The sequence below is a fragment of the Misgurnus anguillicaudatus genome, chromosome 10 (assembly GCF_027580225.2).
Source record: "Misgurnus anguillicaudatus chromosome 10, ASM2758022v2, whole genome shotgun sequence".
Classification (NCBI taxonomy): Eukaryota; Metazoa; Chordata; class Actinopteri; order Cypriniformes; family Cobitidae; genus Misgurnus; species Misgurnus anguillicaudatus.
This window is the reverse complement of record NC_073346.2, coordinates 1,545,374-1,567,721: the sequence shown is the minus strand read 5'-3', so window position 1 is coordinate 1,567,721 and position 22,348 is coordinate 1,545,374. Positions and strand designations below refer to the sequence as shown.

At 37.4% G+C, this 22,348-nt stretch overlaps 1 protein-coding gene across 1 annotated transcript; it reads right to left on the bottom strand.

Moving 5' to 3' along the window:
• Positions 1-10,917: 10,917 nt before the first annotated feature.
• sall3a (spalt-like transcription factor 3a) lies at positions 10,918-21,447 on the bottom strand. Its single transcript, XM_055211765.2, has 4 exons — positions 20,375-21,447; positions 13,671-16,787; positions 13,177-13,514; positions 10,918-12,439 (listed from the first exon to the last, which is right to left on the bottom strand). Exons 1-4 carry the CDS (start codon positions 20,451-20,453, stop codon positions 12,008-12,010), a joined length of 3,966 nt encoding a protein of 1,321 aa, XP_055067740.2. The 5' UTR covers positions 20,454-21,447; the 3' UTR covers positions 10,918-12,007.
• Positions 21,448-22,348: the final 901 nt, after the last annotated feature.

Sequence of the window (22,348 nt, the reverse complement as noted above, 5' to 3'; positions counted from 1 at the left end):
AGGTATGAGAATTTTGTAATAGCTAAGTACACTCCACATCTAATTTAGCTATAACTATTAGTATGACAAGTTACCAAAACAGCCTTCTGTTATTCATTTTTCAGTATTTTCATCATTCACATCAGTGTTCGTTTTCTTCCTAAATTAATCAGACTTTTGAAAGAATTGGCTGAATGAACGATTTGAGTGTCTCATTTATTAAAACAGCAAATAATTCTGCCTTAAATTCAAAAAGATTTAAGTGTATTAAGGTGGAATGTAAAAATCTCAAAATAAATGTTCCTTTTCCTATTTGTATGTGTTGGATTGGTAATCAGTTAAAGCATGTGTTAATTTTGACTCATTTTAATAAAATGATCTATTGATCATAAATTGGGTGATAAGTCCAGCCCTGGCAATATTGCTTTATTAAAATCTATTCAGGTCAAAAATATGTCTATATATATATATATATCTACTGTAGAAACAACATTTACATAGCACACTCAAGAAGAGTTTTATGTATCAGTACACTGATGGAATTGTTGCATATAAAATCTAGGTATTATGTAATTTCATGTATTTGAAAATCATGTTGACAGATTTTTTTAGGAAGTGAACACTTCAGCAAAGTGTAATTAAGGGACCTTTATCAGCTCTGACTAACAGGAACAGATAGCTCACTTCACACAACATAAAAGTAATAGATTTTTCTGTCATATACAGCAAGGAATTAAACAATTGTGTGGAGTGAAACACTTTTGTCAAGTTGTTTCACCTGTGTAAAGAAATCTTTGGTCATAAAGATAAAAATAAATAAAAAATATTTTTTCATTATTCTGTTGTACTGAAATGTATTTTGTAATGCTGCTTTATGGCAATGGTAAACGTACGACAGACACTGTACTGAAACAAAGCTGTACTGTACTGAACTAAGCTGAGTTCTTTTATCACAACCTAATTTGGGTGTAGTATCTGAATGTTCATTATTAATTAGGTCTTGTCTAGAGTTTCACTGTGAGGGGAAATGATAAGGTGTAATGTAATGGCACACGCTCCCTTTCCCTGCTGAGGTGGCAAACTGTTACTGTTTTATCACAAACCTGATTTAAACTCACTCCGCTCTATCACAACATTTTGCAGCATTTGTAGATTTGTTTGAATCTCCTGTTAGTGTTATGAACATATTAAATACAAAACAATATTCAACTGTGCTTATTGCAATCCAAAATAAGTTTGAGAGTTGTCCACAGCAAACAACTGGGGCAAATAACAAAATTACATCTATCAATAAAAACTGATCGACTGTGATGTAAGTTTATTTTGACAGCTAGAATAATGTTCAAAGCACACAATTGAGTCTGAATGTAAAGAAACAAAATTCAGTGCTGACTTGCAAAGCTGATCTATACTGTATATCCAGGGTGAAATTGCATGATCAATGATGTGGTATACAGGGCGCTCATAATCAATTGTCTGAAACAGGAGGATGTGAGTGATAATAATCAGACAACCACAATGAGGCCCACAGCTTCACTGATATGCATAATGTCAGACTTCAAGACAGACATAAAGAGCATCATGTTACCAGTCACCTGCTTTTGTCCTGCGTTTGTCATGTTAAAGCTCAACACAGTAGTTGGTGGATTGATTCGTTACTACAAGTGTGTTGACCTTTCATGATACTTTTGATCTTTAAAGCTCACGTAACACACGCTGTTTCTGCATTTCTGAAATTAATCTGGAGTACCTATAGAGTAGTATGACATCCTTTATATCTCCGAAGAGTCTTTAGTTTAATCAGATTGATAAAAGAAAGATTAGTTTTACCGAATCTTTCAGATAACGTAGGAGGAGTTACTACCGCGGGTGGAGCGAGTACGAGTCATGCAACACTATACAACACTTATAACTTATGATTCATTACATGTTCGTGTCATTTATATAATATGCACGCGCATATTTCGAACATAAGACAGAAGTCTTACTTACCGCATGCAACTCGTGACCCAGTTGGGAAAATCCAGCGCATCAAACACACACGCAAAACTCCGCTGCTACCCCGGATAATAAACTATATCCATTGTTTCCATAAGGCTGGATGTCTTCTCCTTACATCCAAAAACACACTTCTTCTTTCGTGCCATTGTTGAGTTTTGAAATTAATCAAAGCTGTCGCGTGATGTGAATGTTAGTATGTTCTAGCGGTTTTCCGGGGGAAGCGCCCATATAAAGAAGTGATACGTATAGAAAACCCCTGAAACGTCAGTTGGAACTGTAATCAAAAAAAAAACTTTCCGAAACTTGTACGAACCCTGGCGAAGTGCATTTGTCACAGAAATACTCTGTAACACGTCCAACTGCTTTTTTGACACTTTGCCTACGTTTAGCATGAGGAAACAACTCTATAACTGTGTTAATAAGTCAGAATGCTTGAAATACCATTGAACCCCCCCTTTAAAGTGTATACATATATATGTAGCCCTCTTTGTCGCCTGTTAGATTGCTTACTGGGAGACTGATAAGATAAGCTTATCTAAGGGCAGTGGTCTGAAACTCCCGGGGATTTTGGGGTTACTCAGCTGTTACTCAAGAGAAGAGCTGCTGTGGGTTTCGTTAGTTTAAGACACAACATCTAGTGGAGAAAGTGGAAGGGAGGGAGAACGTGAGATGAACTATGGATGAGAAAAAGAGCCATCAGGTTTCCAGGTGAGGAAAAGAGGAAGGTACTGTCACGGCTGGTATTAACCGGATTGTGAAAAAGTAACAGATAAACCCAAACGCAAGATGTACAAAAATATAACTATTTATTAACAGAAACTGAAACACCCACGAGGGGGTAAAAACAGAAGGGAACAAAAACACTGTGCTGGAACACAAAACAAAACTGAACACGAGAAAACTCGGATATGAAAACTGGTGACATAAACACAGTTTCTATAAACAACGCACGCACACCACACAGAGAACACAAGGGCAATAAATAGACAGCACATCAATGGGGAACAGGTGAACATAATTAATCACTTAAGACATGATTACATAAGGGAGTAGGGTAAAAGTGACAAGACACTGGGAATACGTGTTACACATACATGATGTGAAAACACACGTATTCCCACATAAAACAATGCTGCCCTGGTCCTGCCCTCTGGATAATAACCAAGGTCAGGCAAGACCATGACAGCCACAAAACACTGGGAACACGTGTCACACAGATATGATGTGAACACACGTGTTCCCACGTACACACACTGCTGCCTTGACCTTGCCCACAGAACATAGACCTGAACCTATACTAAGGTCTGGCAAGATCACGACAGCAACAAGACACCGGGAACATGTGGAAGCCACACACAGAATGTGATCCCACATGTCCCCACACAGAACATGATCCTGCCACAGTCCTGTCAGATGCACTCAGACCTACATCTAGCACAGATGTCCGACAGGACCGTGACAGTACCCCCGTCTTAAAAGGCGGATCCAAGACGCCATGAACAAAAACAAATAAAACATTAAACACGAGGAACGAAAGACTGCACAACAGAAGACAACCACGACAACATTACTACAAACAACAAAGGTAAACAAACATATGTGACAAACGGGTTGGGATGGTGTAACAAACACAATACATGATGAAGGGGAGGTGGGGAAAAAACAGGGGAAACAAAATGTCCATGGGGCACATGAGTCCTAGGGTCCCGCGGCTGAAAAGCCGACTGATGACTTGTCCCCGGCTGCGCCGGCGGATGACGAGTCTCCGGCTGCGCCGGCGGGTGACGTGTCTCCGGCTGCGCCGACTGGTGACGAGTCTCCGGCTGCGCCGGCTGGTGACGGGTCTCCGGCTGCGCCGGCTGGTGACGTGTCTCCGGCTGCACCGGCGGATGACGTGTCTCCGGCTGCACCGGCGGATGACGTGTCTCCGGCTGCACCGGCGGATGACGTGTCTCCGGCTGCACCGGCGGATGACGTGTCTCCGGCTGCGCCGGCGTGTAGCGAGCCGGAGAATGACGTGTCTCCGGCTGCGCCGGCGTGTAGCGAGTCTCCGGCTGCGCCGGCGGATGACGTGTCTCCGGCTCCGCCGGCGGACGACGAGTCTCCAGCTGCGCCGATTCCGAGGCCCTCTTCGTCCTCCTCCTCCTCCCTCTAGACACAGGGAGTGCAGGACCGAGACTGGCCCCGGGAGTAGTCTCCAACACCGGGGAGACGGGAGTCGACCTCTCCAGCCGGGTAGCCCCGGTCCTAATGGCTCTCAAGCTGGCCTGCGTCTGGCGGGATCCAGCAGGACCGGTTGATCGCCGCCTGGCGTAAACTTCGGGTCCGCATACGAGTGGGTCATAGAATTCGTAACCCGACTCGTATGCGGGACGTGAACCCCTTCCCCGTATCGCCAGGCGGCTACCGGCAAACATCTCGCTGGGTTCTGTAGGGTGCGTGCGTTATGTCACGGCTGGTATTAACCGGATTGTGAAAAAGTAACAGATAAACCCAAACGCAAGATGTACAAAAATATAACTATTTATTAATTAACAGAAACTGAAACACCCACGAGGGGGTAAAAACAGAAGGGAACAAAAACACTGTGCTGGAACACAAAATAAAACTGAACACGAGAAAACTCGGATATGAAAACTGGTGACATAAACACAGTTTCTACAAACAACGCACGCACCCCACACAGAGAACACAAGGGCAATAAATAGACAGCACATCAATGGGGAACAGGTGAACATAATTAATCACTTAAGACATGATTACATAAGGGAGTAGGGTAAAAGTGACAAGACACTGGGAATACGTGTTACACATACATGATGTGAAAACACACGTATTCCCACATAAAACAATGCTGCCCTGGTCCTGTCCTCTGGATAATAACCAAGGTCAGGCAAGACCATGACAGCCACAAAACACTGGGAACACGTGTCACACAGATATAATGTGAACACACGTGTTCCCACGTACACACACTGCTGCCTTGACCTTGCCCACAGAACATAGACCTGAACCTATACTAAGGTCTGGCAAGATCACGACAGCAACAAGACACCGGGAACATGTGGAAGCCACACACAGAATGTGATCCCACATGTCCCCACACAGAACATGATACTGCCACGGTCCTGTCAGATGCACTCAGACCTACATCCAGCACCGATGTCCGACAGGACCGTGACAGGTACAAAGGATGAATGTATGTATGCTACTATGTAACTCATCTCTAATTTTGAAAAATGCTAACGGTAGCCGAATAGCAATGAAATCACAATCCCACCCTCCATTCAAATCACCATCCAAAGTCACGCCTCTTTCAAAACACATGAAGACGCACAGATCAGACGGTCACATCTCATGTCTCATTCACCAGTGAGAAAACTTGCAGTACAAAGTGAATAACATTAACCAACATAAACAACTGGTTTACATCAGAATTAGTTAAAGCACACTTTCGGTTGTGTAGACATAGTAACTATATCGTTACGCTAATCCGTAAACGAACACAAATTTCATAAGTAACACAATGTTTCATCAAAGTAGAATATCTGAATCCATCTCAATACAAACATATCGAGTACCTACCTTACCAAAATAAACAGTGCAACGACCCTTTCAGATCCTTTGCCTCCTGCAGCTGTTTGCATCTCGTGGACCGTGGTAAAGCAGTAAATTTAGCGATGTTAATTTGGGTTTTTGCTCTTTGCTGATCCAGGCAGTTTCTGCTGTTGTTGTTTTAAAAGATGTCTTTCGTTTTGTGGCTCCTGTGCAGGTTGTCAATTCAGGAAAGTTTGTCATTCTCCCTCTGTTTACAGACGGGAGGTGAGTGCACGTGAAGGCGCCGATGACGTACAGTGTCTGTGTGAACAGGCTGCGCGGTGGCATTCGAATTACGCTTACAGATGAGGGACAAAAAAGGCAATGTCCGTTTAGACAGAGATCTATGATTGGTTAAACTTTGTTCGTCCTACGTCTTTCACAGATGACATAAATTTCTACCAATACATTTAAACAACTTAACATAATAATTGATTGCTACACTGAAAAAAATGATTCATTGAATTTAATCAATTTTTTAAGGTAAGTGGTTGCAATCAATTTATTTAAGCTACATTTAAACAAAAAAAGATTAGTAAAGTAAAATAAAATATAAAACTTTTGTTTAAATGTAGCTTAAATAAATTGATTGCTACCACTTACCTTAAAAAAATTGATTAAATTCAATGAATCATTTTTTTCAGTGTATCAGGATGTGAGGAGACTTTTAACCAGCGTAACTAAAAATGTTTGTGGATCAAATCAGATACCCTGCCTTTTAAACAGTACTAGGCCTTAGTTTAATTAGGAAATATAAACTAAAAACATTAGGCTACTTGTGTGCATTTTGAGGAAAAACAAAGGGCAGTGATGTATTTTAAGATAATGTCAGTGCACATTGTTTTCAGTTTGGACAGCTCTTACATTTATTTTAGTCTAGGACTAGTCTAATCCCTGTCCGGGAAACCACACCATAGAGCAGTAATATTAACTTTTTTTGTCCAACTATCTTGTAACATTGACTACCCATTCAAACGTTTTAGGATCACTTTCACTTACTTTTAACATTTTTCCACATATTACTATAATAGCAAATTTATTAAAACCAGGGAATAACAGAGATGTAACAAAATAAAGTCAATGTGACTGAAAAAAAATCCAGAATAAATCAAAACTTACTGGTGGTAAAATAATGTATAATAGTTCATAAATGTATTCAGGAATTGAATTTGTGCAAGGCTTTAATAGGCCTAAGTTATTTAAGATAAGGTAAAGAAAATATTTACTGACTTTATAAAATAATGTATATTAAAAAGATAGAAATAACTGCTTATATATTTTTAAGTATTATCATTATTATATGTTAAATAATAAAGTTTCAACTACATTTACAGAAATATTGTGCTTTTTTTAAACGTTAAAATAGCTTTGCGGCCCTCCGACGAAATGACAATCTCAGAAATGGCCAGTTTGAGTTTGAGAACCCTGGCTTAGAGTTTTGTGAATTTTGTAAATATTACTTTTATCCCGGGTTTCACAGAAAAGGCTTAAGGCTAGTCCTAGACTAAGACACATATTTGAGGTGTATCAACTAAAAATAACTTGCACCTACAGATCTTAAAATAAGCCAGTGCCATTGATTTGTCTCAATATACACACCAGTAAAATATATAAACAGGGATTTTTATATTTTAAAAAAAAATGCTTAAACGTTTTAATTTAAATAAGGCCTAGTTCTGGCTTTAGCTAAGCCTTGTCTGTATGTATTGGTAAGACTTTACAATTTCATAGTATTATTGCAAATTCCTGATGTGTTAAACTCCTGATTTTATATAATTTTCTTTTCTTTTTAAGGGCCATTACAATTTAAGCTACAAAGGCAGGTCTGGATATGCTCCCTGTTATATATCATGTTAATTGACTAAATGTCCTATAGTCTCAGTTAAATGTATAAACTGTTTTATACATTTAGATTGCATTTAGTTATTGCTAATTAGTATGATTAATATAATTTTTTATGTACATTTTTTATATAAATAATATTTGCAATAATACCTGTATTACTGTATCCTATTTTATATATTAAAATAATTTATTGTTTTTTTTTTCATGTGAAGCTGTACAACAATGCAACTCTGTAAAAAGCACTATTTAAATACTTTTATTTTTCTTATCTTAATTAAAGATGTGACAGATCTTAAAAATTAATTTTATCCAGTCATTTTAAATTATGTTTAAAAAAATTCTCACAAAAACAGATTATCCTAAGCAGTATTTTTTTAAATTAAACATAACAAAATACAAGCACACACACCGACACACACACACATTTTTTTAAATTGGTAAATGGCTTTTTGTAACATATTTTGTGACACTAACACAAATTATACTACACTAGTCCTCAAATTATGTTCACTAATACTCAACTTTTTGTGTTCTGTGAAAAAGCAAATTTTTTACATTTCTTTTTTACATTATCTTTCGTAAGATAAAATTGCACCACTTGTAACATTAGGACATCTTTTATTGTACATTGTATGCTGTTGGTTTAATTCTGAAAAAAACATCTCAAAGTGGACACTGCAAAAATATACCCTAATGAAGATGTCAGATCTATTTAAAAATGAGTAAAAAAATATTACAGTTTATTAAAATTGCTTAGACACTAAAAGTGGTCCTTGAGGCCCTAAAGACCAAGTCTTCAAAACTGCGACAAAATCATGAATGTGCGCTGCTATCACACAGAATGGGGTCCTCAACTGGCATGCCAAATGAAGTCTTTACAGCACAGACCATCTGTGCACAACTACACAACATTGTCAGTATTGAAGACCAAAAGGATGCATAGCAGATGTATCTTTTCACCATCTACTGTGGTCCAAAACTGGTTTCATGAGTATCCACAATTTTTAGTCCACTATGGTGGAGAGTCTTCAGCATTGCAATGAAACCTTATGTCAGAAACCCCTCATTTAAGCAAAGAAGGAAGCATGTGACCTAATAGATGTAAGGTCTGTGCAAACATGAATGAAACACAAAACCTTTCAGTTTTTTATTTGATAATGTTACTTGTAGTTTTTCAGACTTGGTCTTAAGATTAGTTACACGAGTAAATGGTTTTACTCAGTGGGTCACAAGTACCACTTTTGTTGTCAAAGCAATTTTAGAATAAAATGCAGATAGCCTTCAGGATGGCTTTTTTGGTTTGGACAACAATAGATGCCAATTTTGGAGTGAGAGTTAAAGAAAGAGGAATTATATTTTCCCCATTTCATATTAAAATATATACTGAATATACAGTATTATAAAACAAGTAAAGGATCATACTAGTTACGATCATAAAACAGTTACATGATACATTACATTATGATAATACTAAAATGCTAAACCTTATACTTAAGAAGGTTGGATTTTTAGTCATTGTTATTGTATAACTGTGTATATAATTTAATTGTAAATAAAATATATGTGACTAATTGTTCTGTGGTCAAAACAGAACAATCATCTAAGAAAAAGAGAAAAAAAATATTACTCTAAAATTAATACAATTACTTAATTTATTTTTAATATTAAGAATATAGATTTTTATATTTTCAGTAATACTGAAGATCCAATTTTCTTTGACATGTATAATATATAGTAAGTTTGAATTAATCTCTACCAAAACCAAAAAGAACTAAAGAAGTCAAAACTGATTTAATTGTAAGATGCTCCAATGTAACAAAATAGCACAACAAAATAAAAAATAAATGTGGAAAGACAACAAAACTGGCATTTGGTTTTAAAGTACCTATCTAACACCCAGAACCCTTGAAAATAGGATTGGCTTCCTGTCGGGCAGATTTACTTCTGCATCATCACAGGCCAGCTCTCTCTGGATCAATGAGAATATTTACAGCTGCTGTTTCAGGCCTTCTCATAGCATCACACCAGTGTAGCACATCCTCAACCACACATGTAATTCAACAAAATGTAATTCAGTTATTGTTACATGTCAGAACACAGGAATGACCCTTCCCCGTTTTAATGCATGCTTATTAAATTATATTACATAAGAAGTAAATTTGTTTCTGTTATCTCTTATAATATATTTTACGGCATAATGGCTGTAAATTAATAAAGCAGTACACTCTAAGAAAGCACACAAGAACGCAGAGTGTTGTCACAAAACTAACAGTGATTGTGTTGGTTTTAACACATCCGTTCTTACAGTGTAAAACAAATTTTAAATGAATAGGCATATATGTGAATTTTTTCCACAATTCCTTTTAATTGTATCACTTTCTGTGCAAACACAGAAATGTCTTAAATGCATGTCCCAGAGTACAACAAAAGGTCTTTATTTTTGCCAACACTAAGGAAGGGTTCATTATTACAGGCTCAGTACAGGAATGACTAAAATGCAGTATTAGGAGGTATTCAACAACTCAGTGGTTTGTATAAAAGCATGGGGTTTTGCAGGCATAAAATTAATGGATTCCTAAAGAATTTCCTGAGTGAAAAATGGTTAAAGTACAGGGGCATGGGGGTGAGCTTGGACACAGAAATGTGAAAGTAAAAATAAACATTGATTTTCTATAAATACATTAACACACAACAATCTGACATTTATCTTAACTTCAGTATGAACCCAACAACTTTTTGGACATACATCCATTGTTGGTATAAACACAACAACATACCTGTACACAATTAGATGATTCTACTGTGTAAAATGTAAATGCTTGAATGAATGGAAATGGAATTAATGGCATTGTATTAAAGCAACACTGTGTACTTTTTTTTCCTTTAAATAATGTCTCTAAAATTATTTCAGTGATAGAACAACTTTTAACTTGACAAATTGTACTGTTGCTGCAACCTGAGCAGCCTCCTAGCTGCTACAAGCACACTCTGAAAGTGGCGGTGGAGGGTAGAGCACACAGCCCCGCCCCTCCACCTGCCTGCAGAAGAGTGTCTGATACCAGGCACTGTTGCGCTTTTCAACCACATGGGGGAGCTGTAGGTCATTTTTACATGGAAACTACATAGTGTTGCTTTAATGGCATGTATATAAAACGAAATGAATTAGAATAAGAAATGAAACATACTGCTTAAAAATACCTTAATTTTAAAGTATATTACCAAATAAATCGTTTATTTAATGTCTAATTAAAATGCAGTCTTCAGTGAAAACTATTTTTGTTACATCTGTGACTTGCCAGTTAAGGTTCTGTTTTTATGTGATTTTTATCAGAAATTTTCACACTCTGGATATTCTTGTTTAATGCATAACATTCATAAGACTGAATTTACTAATTGCTAAATATGAAATATGAATAAAGAAACAAGAAGCAACTGAATTTCTTATGTGGATAAGCATCCATTAAATGTAGAAACAGAGCCACCAATAAACAGATCAAATCTGTTCTCGTTTTATTTAGATATTGGTTGGACATAAAGTCTGGAGATTGTGGTGTAGGAACCAAAAGCTTTTACTTCTGTCCCACAGTCATAACCCACATTTACAAACCCCACAAGCAAACAAGGAAAAAGAGTTACACATACCTCAGTCCCTATGTTAATACAATCTCACAGACAAGACCATTCCTCTAAAAAGTGCATTCACAAACATGACAAATTTCAAATCAACATACCTTTTGTGATGTGTTACAAAATACGCATACCAGTTGTGTTTGTAGTCTGTATACAGTAATGTTTTTTTTTTTTTGTAGATCTGTTTAATTTTATTACAAACGTTAAAACCAGGCTTGTGAGTGTAGCAGCTTTAGATACCATAGCTGTCCCATTGTGTAGCACATCTGTTACACAAATGCATGCTAGATATCCCAAAAACGTCACAATATGTTTGCACTGGTAAGACGAAAAAACTTTATGTAAAGAGATATTTAGAATTAAAGTTTGTTTCAGTTTAAAAACAAAATAATAATAAAATGGATTTATTGGGGCCATTTAATGGCCCCAGGGCCATTAAATATATACCCGTTTTTATATCATAAATACTAAAGACACAGGACAATGTAATATAAGACAATGGCAGAAGAAATCTGTAAAAGATTAAACAATTTTTCCCATCAAGAGTTTAGGTCACAAATGAAAAAAAAAGCTCTCAAAGAGACTTTTAAAATTCATAAACATTTTAAATTTCCCTTCATGTGCGTCAAACAGGTGGTGTTTGTACACCTATAAATTGCTTTTTGACATTTCATTTTTTTTCCTATGTCAACCAACAATCACATATATTAGTCAGGGTGCCATTCTACAAGGAAACATACTGATAGAAACCAATAAGTACCATGCAAACCTTGCAAGACAAAAGATTTTTAAATGAGACACAAAGATTTATTTTTGTATGAATAAAATAAGGTACTAAATACTAGAGTTCCAAAACTAAACAGGATATCAGACTTCTGTACATAATATAGTACGTAGGAATTTTTATTCACTTATTAGTCTTTTTGCCTGTATTCTTTTCTAAACAAAATGTTTTTTAATTTATCCCAATTTCTTTGTTTTCCTCCATGAATTTGGAAAAGGGACGTCCAGTTGCCGTTTCTAGGTTCATTTTATCAAGTCCAGCCATTGGAGGGCTACTGCCAGTGCGAGACCTCTCTAGTCCTCCTGACATTCCACCAACAATGGGAATGCCCCCCCCTCCTAGGCTAATAGGAACTGAAGGAATGCCTCCATTCTGAATGACGGAAATCTCGTTGTTTTTCAGTGCCAGCCCATTGGTGATGGCTGCAGCATACTGATTCCAGAAGCCTGGGTCTACGTTGATAGCTCGTGCTGCCAGATCTTTCTGAAACATCTCATTGAACTTCATAGCATCTCCCCCCAGAAGAGCCATTGGGTTTTCTACTGAGAGCCGTCTTCCCCGGCGGGCTGGTGCATTGTTCCACATGTGGGTTCCCATGTGCACCTGATTAAGAATTATGCTTGCTCAGTTAATGTACTTCAAAAACAAACATAACTATTTTATAATATAATCATTGGAATTTCTTATAGTATATACTGGTTTAATGTTTTTCAGATTTCTATAGAATTTCTGTAGAAACAAGCAAATACATAAATGTGCAAATATACAAATGCATAGATAATAATATAGACATTTATAGATATAGATATACAGTACACCAATCGGCCATAACATTATGACCACCTGCCTAAAACTGTGTAGGTCCCACTTTTGCCACCAAACAACCCTGACCTGTCGATACATGGACTCCACTATACCATTCTATCAGAACCAGCATTCACTTTTTCAGCAGATTCAGCTACAGTAGTTTGTCTGTTGGATCGGACTACACAGGCCTGCCTTCATTTCCCACGTGTATCAATGAGCCTTGGCTTCCTGCTTCTAACACATTAACATTGAGGAGAGGTGTAGTAGGGGTGTTCCTGGTCTGCAGTGGTCAGTACCTATCAAAAGTGGCCCAAGGAAAGAAAAGCGGTGAACCGGCGGCCAAGACTCATTGATGCATGTGGTCCGATCCAACAGATGAGCTACTCTAGCTGATTCTGCTGTTTCTGAAATGTCTAAAGGAGTCCATGCCTCAATGGGTCTGGGCTGTTTTCGTGGCAAAAAATTAGGCAGGTGGTCATAATGTTATGTCTGATTGGATATATAAATAAACACAAAATGGATTTAGTTCATACCTTAAGGTTTCCCTTTGTGGTAAAAGCTCTACCACAGATAGAACAGCCAAAGGGTTTTTCTCCTGTGTGTGTACGCTCATGGATCTGAAGAGCACTGGCTGATGAAAAATTCTTCCCACAGGAGTGGCAGTTGTGTTGTTTTGGGGTCCGTCGAGGAGGCGGTGGTGCCAGCATAGGAGTGAGGTTGGGGCTAATTGTTGTCTGTGGAGCTGCAGCAGATGCCTGGAACCCCAGTGATAGGTGGGTGCCCTCATTCAAGGACAGTGGCTTACCATGCCCATTCATCTCAAGTTTGACAATGCTTGGTTCTGAACTCATCATGCTTGGGCTGTTTAAACCTTTAAAAACACGCATAACCATGCACCAAATGAATTAATAAACACATAAATGCTGACAAGTAGACAAAAACAGTTATATTGTATTTGAACAATATAGAATATATTTTTTAATATAGAAGTAAACATTGGCTATTTATGGGCTATTTATGTGATTACCTCTGTCTCTCCCCAGAAACAGTGAACTGAAGTGATTCTCATCCTTGACAAAAGGCCTGGTGGGCTGTGTGGCAGTAAGATCTAATGCAGTTAAGTTCTCTGATCCAGGAGAAGGGGTGTCTGATTTTTCAGACTTCACTGTCACATTCACTGCAGTGGGATTTTGAGCCTCATCCTTGCTGCAGCTGTTTGCATGACTTGGGGACTTAGAGAGGTGACTCTCTGACTGGCTATGGACAGGAGACAGAGCCTGCATGGAGCCTGATGATTCAGAATGTGCTGGACTCCCAACACTGTGATTCTCTAAGTCTCCCATAGTTGATAATGAGTCGTTCTTAAACACATCTCCATTTTCCCTATCAGCACCACTACCATTTTCTGGAGGCTTTAGACTGAAGGAATAGGTCATGCTAACTGTTGAGTCAGTGAGCTTCATTTCATTGTCTGAGGTAACAATGCTAGAGGTAAGAGAGGTTGGGGGTGAGCTGCTTGGAGACATTTCTGTGTATGTTTGGAGTTGTTTGAGTGGGTCCATATCCCCATCTTTAAAACCTATATCATCTTCCATTTCTTGCTCCATCTCATCAATTAGCTCTTCATCATAGTTACTTAAGTCATCTATGCTTTTCTCATCAAAAGACAGACTTTTATCCATTTCCTGAAATCCATCAGGCAGAGGTGTATTAGGAATTTGTCCCCCCATATGCATGCGGATATGTTGCTGAAGAACTACGGCATTGGTGAACTTTTTGTGGCATATAGGGCAAGAGTGCTGTACACGAAGAGGAGGCTTGGACCTGTGAACCCCAAAGTGTGTTTTCAAATTACCTTTTGTTGTGAAAGCACGGCCACATATCTTACATTTAAAAGGTCGTTCTCCTGTATGTATACGATAGTGCATTTTAAGAGCACTCTGACAACTAAGCACACGATGACAAATCACACACTGGTTGGGGTCTGTCATTTTCTTATCAATATTTTCCACCAGTTGCTGTAGCTTTGAGGTCTCTGATGTTTGCATAGAATCCAGGAGGCCACCAAAAGGAAATCTGGCTTTAAACTGATCAGAGACCATTTGTAGGGAGGAATGCGTAAGAGAAGTAAGAGTATTCACTGAGTCTGTTATCGGTGTTCTGGTGGTAGTTGTGGCTGTGACAGTGGATGGAGGAAGGACTTGGGGTATAGAAGTGGTGGATAAACTGGTGGTACAGTTGGATGGTAAATGTATAGCTTCAGATCTAAGTACTGAAGGGGTGTCACTCACTACACTAGATTGGGGTGAACTAGTAATGTGTGGAATGCTAGTCTCTGCAATGACGCGATTAGGAGACAAAGATGTACACTCACTTGATGGAGGTGATGGCCTTAGAGGTGATCTGGATGAAGGAGTAAGATTAGCTGAATCACCATAGCTTCCTACAATGCTGGGTATAGTTGATGGTAGTTGCAATGCTACTGAGGTTGGAATTGTAGGCAAAACAGGCTTGCTATCCAGCCATGTGGTAACAGGCTTTTCTGGGGGTAATGACATGCCAAAAGGAATACCTGAGCTGGTTGGTACATTGTCCAAATACTCAGGCACTGGATAGGGGTTCATTTGGATGTGAGGATACTTTTCTTTGTGTCTCTGAAAATGGACCTTCAAATTTCCTTTTGTGGAAAAACGATTTCCACAAATGTTGCATTTGAAAGGCCTTTCACCAGTATGGGAACGAAGATGAATTTGGAGGGCGCTATCACTTCCAAAAACTTTTGCACAAAATCTGCACTTATGTTTGAAAAAGGTGTCTTCTGCACTGGGTTTGGTTTCAAACACAGAGACATTTGGAGGCTTTCCTTTGCGGTGTTTCATTAGGGCGGAAAGAGGATCGAGAGCATTTGCTGTAGCTGCAATACTGGCCAAAGGATTTGGGAAGATAACACTGTTGGTTGAGTTGTGCGGTAAAAGAGGGAGGTTGGAGGGGGATGATAGCAATCTACCATGATTCAGCATTAGAGGACTAGGTGTGGTTCTTGGCAGTGAAATACCACAACTTACTGCACTACCAGTTCCTGTGCTACTACTGATGCAGCCACTGCTGCTACTAATGTTGCTACTAGATGCCGAACATTGTGGTATTTGGGAGGAAACAACATTACAGCTGGTTGCAGGATATGAGGAATTTGTTGTGATATTGCTGCTCATCGCAGAACTGGTCATGGGACATGTCTGAGGAACACTGCAGCGAGCCTCCTCCAGAGCTGAAGAGGCAGACACCTGTCCATTTATATTGGAGGTTACCTTCATAGGAAGCTGATGCACAGGAGGTGTAATAAAGCCACCTAGCTGGAGCTGGCCAGATATTGTGGATATACAAGGAGAAGAAGTTACTTGTAAACCAGCATTTGTGCTGTGGTCGTTATGGTTAAGTGCTGACTGTGTAGGGGGCTGTCTGTTTATTTGTGCCACCTGGCTCCGAATTTGCTCTATCAATTGAAGCTGGTGAATTTGTTGTTGCTGCAAGGCCATGAGCTGGTCAAGAATCATAGGTATAGCCATAGGTGACATTCCCCTAGCAATTGCTTCTCGGGTGCTCTGAGAGAACTGGGCCACAGCCACTCGGGTTCCATGCAGTGTTTCCAGTGTGACATTGGTGCTGGGCATAGTGTATTCTGCCCCAGATGACTGTCTGTGGTCTTCCAGTTGAGGTAGGCAGATGTCTTGCTCTGCTAATGTATCTTGATTTTCAGAGTGTATGGGTTTCTCAGGAGACAGTTCCATTTCTATTGGCTCATCCTCCTTGTCCAGGACAGCACCCTGCTCCAGCATCATCTCCGTTTGTTCATCACCGTCAGTGGGAATGTGGCTTCCCTCACCTGCATCCTCACTGTCAGCAGGCTCACTGGTGCAGCTAGGCACAGGTGACGACTCATCAAAGTACTCCTGTGCTGGGTCTGAAGTCACTTCATTGTCACTGATAATTAGCACTAGTGGGTTCTTAGTACAGCTCTTTAGATGTTCACAGAAGTCAGACCACTTAAAGAACTCAGCACAACATTTTTCACAAACATGGGTCTCTTCACTCCCACTGCGGCTCTCATTTCCACTGTCGGAATCATCCACCGTTTCACCTGAGACTGAGGGGAGAGGAAATTGGAATGCAACAATTAACAAATGTTTTTTGGTTATTACTTTGGTTATTCAAGTTATTTACTGAAATAAAATAAACATAACATGTAAAAAGCTTATGTGTAATTTGTGTAATTTTATATATAAATTTTGACATATAAATGATTGAATATTGATAATATTTAAAATATGCCTGACATTTTTTCATAAAAATGTGTAAAAATCAAGCTTCAAGCTTGCATATATAACGACTTATCAATTTTCTTAGAATAATCCATCAAAATACGAGGGACTATCAATTGTGGATATTGCAATTTAAAGGAATTCTATTCAAGCCATTTATTTTCATACATTTCAACAATACATTAGTGAACAAATGGTTAAATAGTTAAATCGTATTTGTTTAGTATTTTGATATATTTTCTAATATAGCATATACAGAATTTGCTATTATGTGAGCATTTTTACATGCAAACACAAATGTTATAAAAGAGAAAGAACCCATGCCTATCACTGTGTTTCTGTTATAAGTGCAAAATAGAATTTCAAATTTCTAGTGTTACAAAAGTAAAATCTCTGATTCACAGATGCTTAAAAGGCAACTTAATAATTATAAACTATATTTTATAACTCATTGAATTTTATAACTCATATATATATATAATTTTTTTAAATGTGTTATGTGATATCTTTGTACTGAGACTTAGTTGTCATTTTTACTCTTTACGCTTTTTAAAAACTATTATTTAATTTAAAATGCATTTAAATGCTTTAAATAAAATTAAACTCGCTCTAAATGTGTGAAAATATTGCAGTGCTCTGTAATGAAAAGAGAAATGCCAGAAAACAATAGGCACAGTTTTACCTTAAACATGCAGAGAACTGAAGATACACTCAAACACACATACACAAAGTACGAGAAACAGAAAGAGACTTTGCCATTACAGTACAATAAGCACTCTATATCATTCAGAACAACTAAAGCTTTGTCACCCGCCACAACATTAACAATTTGTATTAGCATGCTCAGGGAAAGCATTCAGTCTGCAAGACTGTCAAACAATGCTGACTGGAGAAATGTATTTATGTCTGCTGTATGTATTATGTAACTGTATAGGTATTGTAAAAAGCTGTATTTATTTATTTATTAAAATTTAGCCCTAAGTGTGCTGACTAAAATTTAAAGATTAGGTCAATTATTTGGTGAAACATCTCTGGCATAATAAGTGCACCTGTATAATATTTTACTTTAAAAAAATGGAAGTTTTCTAAAATGATTAAATCAACCTGATCAAAGGGAATTAACGTTACATCAAATAACAACTTCAAGGGCAAATAAGGTATGAATTGCAGGTAGCAAATGCTCAGTTTTACTGTTTGGAATACTTAAAAAACTGCAGACAGTGCACTGAGGTGTCTCTTTTTCAAGCGAGTGACAGCAAAAAAATCTATTTAAATGACAATGATAATCAAATTTACCAAATTCTCAGATTGTTTCCCAATCTAACAAATGTGTTTTCTTAACCAGATTTTATCTAACTTAACCTAAAGCCAAAATTAACCTGAATATATTATTTTTAAAGCACTGTATATGCATAAAACACCTAATAAAATCTAATATGACTAACATATAGCAACTGTAATTTTTTGTTTACAGTGCAGTCTATTTATGTTTTTGTTTTGATTTAAGGGAAATCTGTAAAGCTAAGATTTACAAAAAATATATATATGTACTTTTTAAGTTTCGTTATACCAGCCAATGTAAAATACCCATGTCACAGGAAAACTGTTTTGTTATACTGTAGATTTAACCATCATTATAAACACATCAAAAGATTTATTAAACATATAATTAGCAGCAGCAAAATAACAAGTATTTTAAAAACAAGTGCCCCCTTAAAAGATTCCATTTAACAGGGTGGTGAACTCAGTGGATGCAACAGTAAGATGATAAAATAATACTTTACAGGACATATGCAAGCCACTTTGCCAAGATCAGGGGAACATCTGAATGTCTTAAATGCACCATGACATATCAGACAGCCCTGGTGAGGTCATACAGCCAAAGGTTAAGAGCAGTATCAGAATACTTTGAAGCAGCCCTCCTTAGGGGCAAGTGCAGCAGAGGACTGGGCAATAAAGTAAAGCAGAGGATTTAACATAAAAACTGCTTTCAGCAAAGAAGGGGACAAATCCACTAAAAACAATTATAACTTAAAATTACATTAAATATGAATTAATTACAATGGTGTTCTCTACTCTGGTCACCTTTAGACCATAAAGTTACATCCTTACAGCATTAGCAATCATTTTATTATTTTGTTTCTAAAAAAATAAAATAACAATCATATACCAAGTTTTTAAAGTATGGTCCTGTTGGAGATCTACATTACCATTGTGCTTTTACCAGAAACAGGTTTACCAGATTTAATACTGGAAATAATTAAGGTATAGACATTTTTTTTTATCTTTTTTTATGTAGGCCTATTTGTCAAAATATTGGCATAAACAACAACTAATGTCTAATTAACAAAGAAACAAAAGTGATTTAATGTCTATTTTAGTATATTAATATTGTAATTAATATGTCAAAGATGAATTCTAGTCAACATAATTGCCAAGAATGCAGCACGTCATACAGCTTTAAAGAATGGATGTTTAATCAACGATTTTCAAAAATACAAACTTTAACAGGATTTGCAATAAAATATAAGAATGTTGTTTAGACATGATAAAGTAAAGAATAATCTCGAAGAAACGTTACACTGAAAACGTGCTATCTGAACTACTGAAAACTGAACCAAAACGAAAGCGCTTCACATCCCAGGCTGTGTTTTACTTTAAGTTCAGCATAGGACTGTCTTTGAACTTGACATTAATACTATATTTATTATGAGGTGTCACACAATATTTACATATCCTATATCCGAATAAGTAACGTAAAAAACGATTGTCAGTAGGGGTTTTACATGTTACACACCCAGTGACAGTAAAGCAAAATTAAGAAGTATATTGAATAAAAAATAAAATAAAATAAAAAAACCCGCAAATTTAGCCGTATAGCCTACGAATACAAGTGACGCAAGCAATATGTTTAAAAACTTAGAGGGCCTCAAAGAAAACTATTTTTTTCCGAGGTTTTTGCAAACTTACACCAATACAGGCAATACATTAATTTTAGATGGTTTAATTTTACTGCTGCAGTGACAATGTATTCTAATGCTGTGTTTGTTGTATTAATACTATTTCACACAAACCACCAAATCCGTCGAGTAAGATAGATAAATATGTTTATATTAGAAACGATGTAGATTTAACAAACGGTCTAGAAATATGTAGGCTAATGCCATCTACATTGCAACGAAAGGACATATTATATTTTTCGTGGTTCTCTGATAAAACAATGTGATTAGTCAAATGTTTCGAAATAAAGTTACACCTTTGTTTCTCATAACTCGGACATCAAATAATCCCAACGTAGTAGGCTAATAGTTAATCACACTTTACAATCTAATTTGTGCTAAATTTAACGGTTTAAAAATATTACTTTAGATGAAAACACAGCAGCAAGGGGATGAAACAGCGGAGCACTCACCGTGATCGGGCAGCGGCTCCATAAGTGGGTCCTCGTCCGATCTGAGCTGCTGCGGCTTCGCTTGCTTCCGACGGGACATTCTTCTGCAAAAGATCTTCCTTCTTCACATACATCAGCAGAAACGCACTGAAAAAAATCTAGTCAAAAAGTCGAGCGGCAAAATAACGAAAATTATCTGCTGTTGTGTAGATGTGTCATTATGATAGTAAATGATGCATTGGATTGGCCGAGCTCCAGTGGACACACTGATATGGAAATGAGGGACGGACTCCGCAATTAACTACTTCACCATCAACCATCACCATCCACACAAAATCACCTCAAACGCCCCGAGGAGGAGGAGGATGTCAGCCGCTTTCTTTCTTTTGTAGGTCTCTTCGTCAGGAGTTTATTTTAGCATGCTTTCAGAAACTGGAAGTCCAATGCATATTCCATATAGTTACTATGAACAAAGTCAATGACAATTACTTCTTCAGTTTACTCCGTTTAACTTTCATCTATCTGCGTGAGTTTGATCATTTCTTCCAGCAGTCAAGTTTATCCTAGCCGTCTTTCTTTTTGTCAATATAAACAAAAATGCTGTCCTATGTTATGAACTCCCAATGTGAGCAAATTGTTTTACGAATTCGTGTCTAGGGTCATAACAGCACAACCCGTATTGAAAAGTTAGTTAAAGTGTTTCGATCATGAAAGTCCAACAGATTAATGCATGTTGCCTTGTACATTGAATGTTTTCATGAGTCTACCATATAGGTCGGTCTTCCTCTTGTCCGCGTCTCTCGACGAACAACTTGCTTAAGCATCATGAATCGTTAAAGTCCCGAAAACAAAATAATAATTTGACAGCCGTTTTGTCTGCCGCGTTTGGGTTTCATTCAGCATATAAGGTAGCGGCAGAAGTTTGACGGTTGTCGGTGATGGAGCTTGCAAAGAGGTGTGTGTCCGTGTGTGAGGCTGCGTATCGTCTATGAGGGAGTTGCTGAAGGTTTGATTTGAACCCATTGCGCGTAGCGACCGCTAGGATGTACCAGGACACATCAATTCACCTCAGCCTGTCATGATTTACATGAGTCTAAACTGAGAAGCCTTACTGCTTTAAGTTCATTTTAAATCCAGTGTTAGCCTATTCATTGGCAGAAAAAAAAGAACCAAAGTGAATGTTTTTGTGTAGGCTAATCGTTTGTGACAATAGTTTAATAGTAATAAGCAAACGTTAGTTTTCACATTCCAAATTACATTTTGATTTTATACATTATATTTTCCTTAGTCATTATGAGGTAAATGCACGTTTAAGTGTTATACTGGACACAACATGATAATTTCATTTAAAGGCATAATTGTTAAAGTGTGCCTGATCTACCCAGTCTCACGTAGATGCGTATAAATAGGGCTTTATCTTAAAGCCGCAGAATTATTACTTTTACATCAAAGTTACCAAGTATGTAAGCAAAACTTTTTCACTCCCATTACAGTTATGTGAAAAGCCTTATTATCTGCTATTTATAGATGCAGAAGACAAAACCGACCATTGATAATTGCAGGAGTACAGCGCAGCTTCTGTATCGATCGGCGTGTCCTGCTATAAAGAGATAAGGAGACTCACTCTTTACTGCAATATCATTTCTTTTGACCTATCTGTTTGCTACAGGCTTATGATGAATAGCCAGAGCAGCTAAAGTCTTTTATCACAAGAGTAACCCCTTGATATAATATTGATTCTTTATATCTAACTCTACACACAGAAATCAAAATGTCTATTTGGCTATCATCATCATCAATATTATCACAAAGGCTTGAAGGAGCTGCTGGTCTTCTAGAGATTGCGCGATCATCTCCTTTACCAGACAAAATAAAAAAGTAAGCGAAATAAAATTAATTAGGCTATTCATGAAAATAACAAAACATCAAAATGGGTTGTAGCTTCACAAAGAAAAAGTAAAGAAAATAAACCATAACTAATGTTTTCTAAGTATT

Coding starts and splice junctions, on each gene's coding strand:
- sall3a (XM_055211765.2), bottom strand. CDS start 20,453: ATGTCCCGTCGGAAGCAAGCGAAGCCGCAGCAGCTCAGATCGGACGAG. Junction 16,788..20,374: donor GGAGCCGCTGCCCGATCACG/GTGAGTGCTCCG, acceptor CTCTCCCCTCAG/TCTCAGGTGAAACGGTGGAT. Junction 13,515..13,670: donor GTTTCTGGGGAGAGACAGAG/GTAATCACATAA, acceptor GTGTTTTTAAAG/GTTTAAACAGCCCAAGCATG.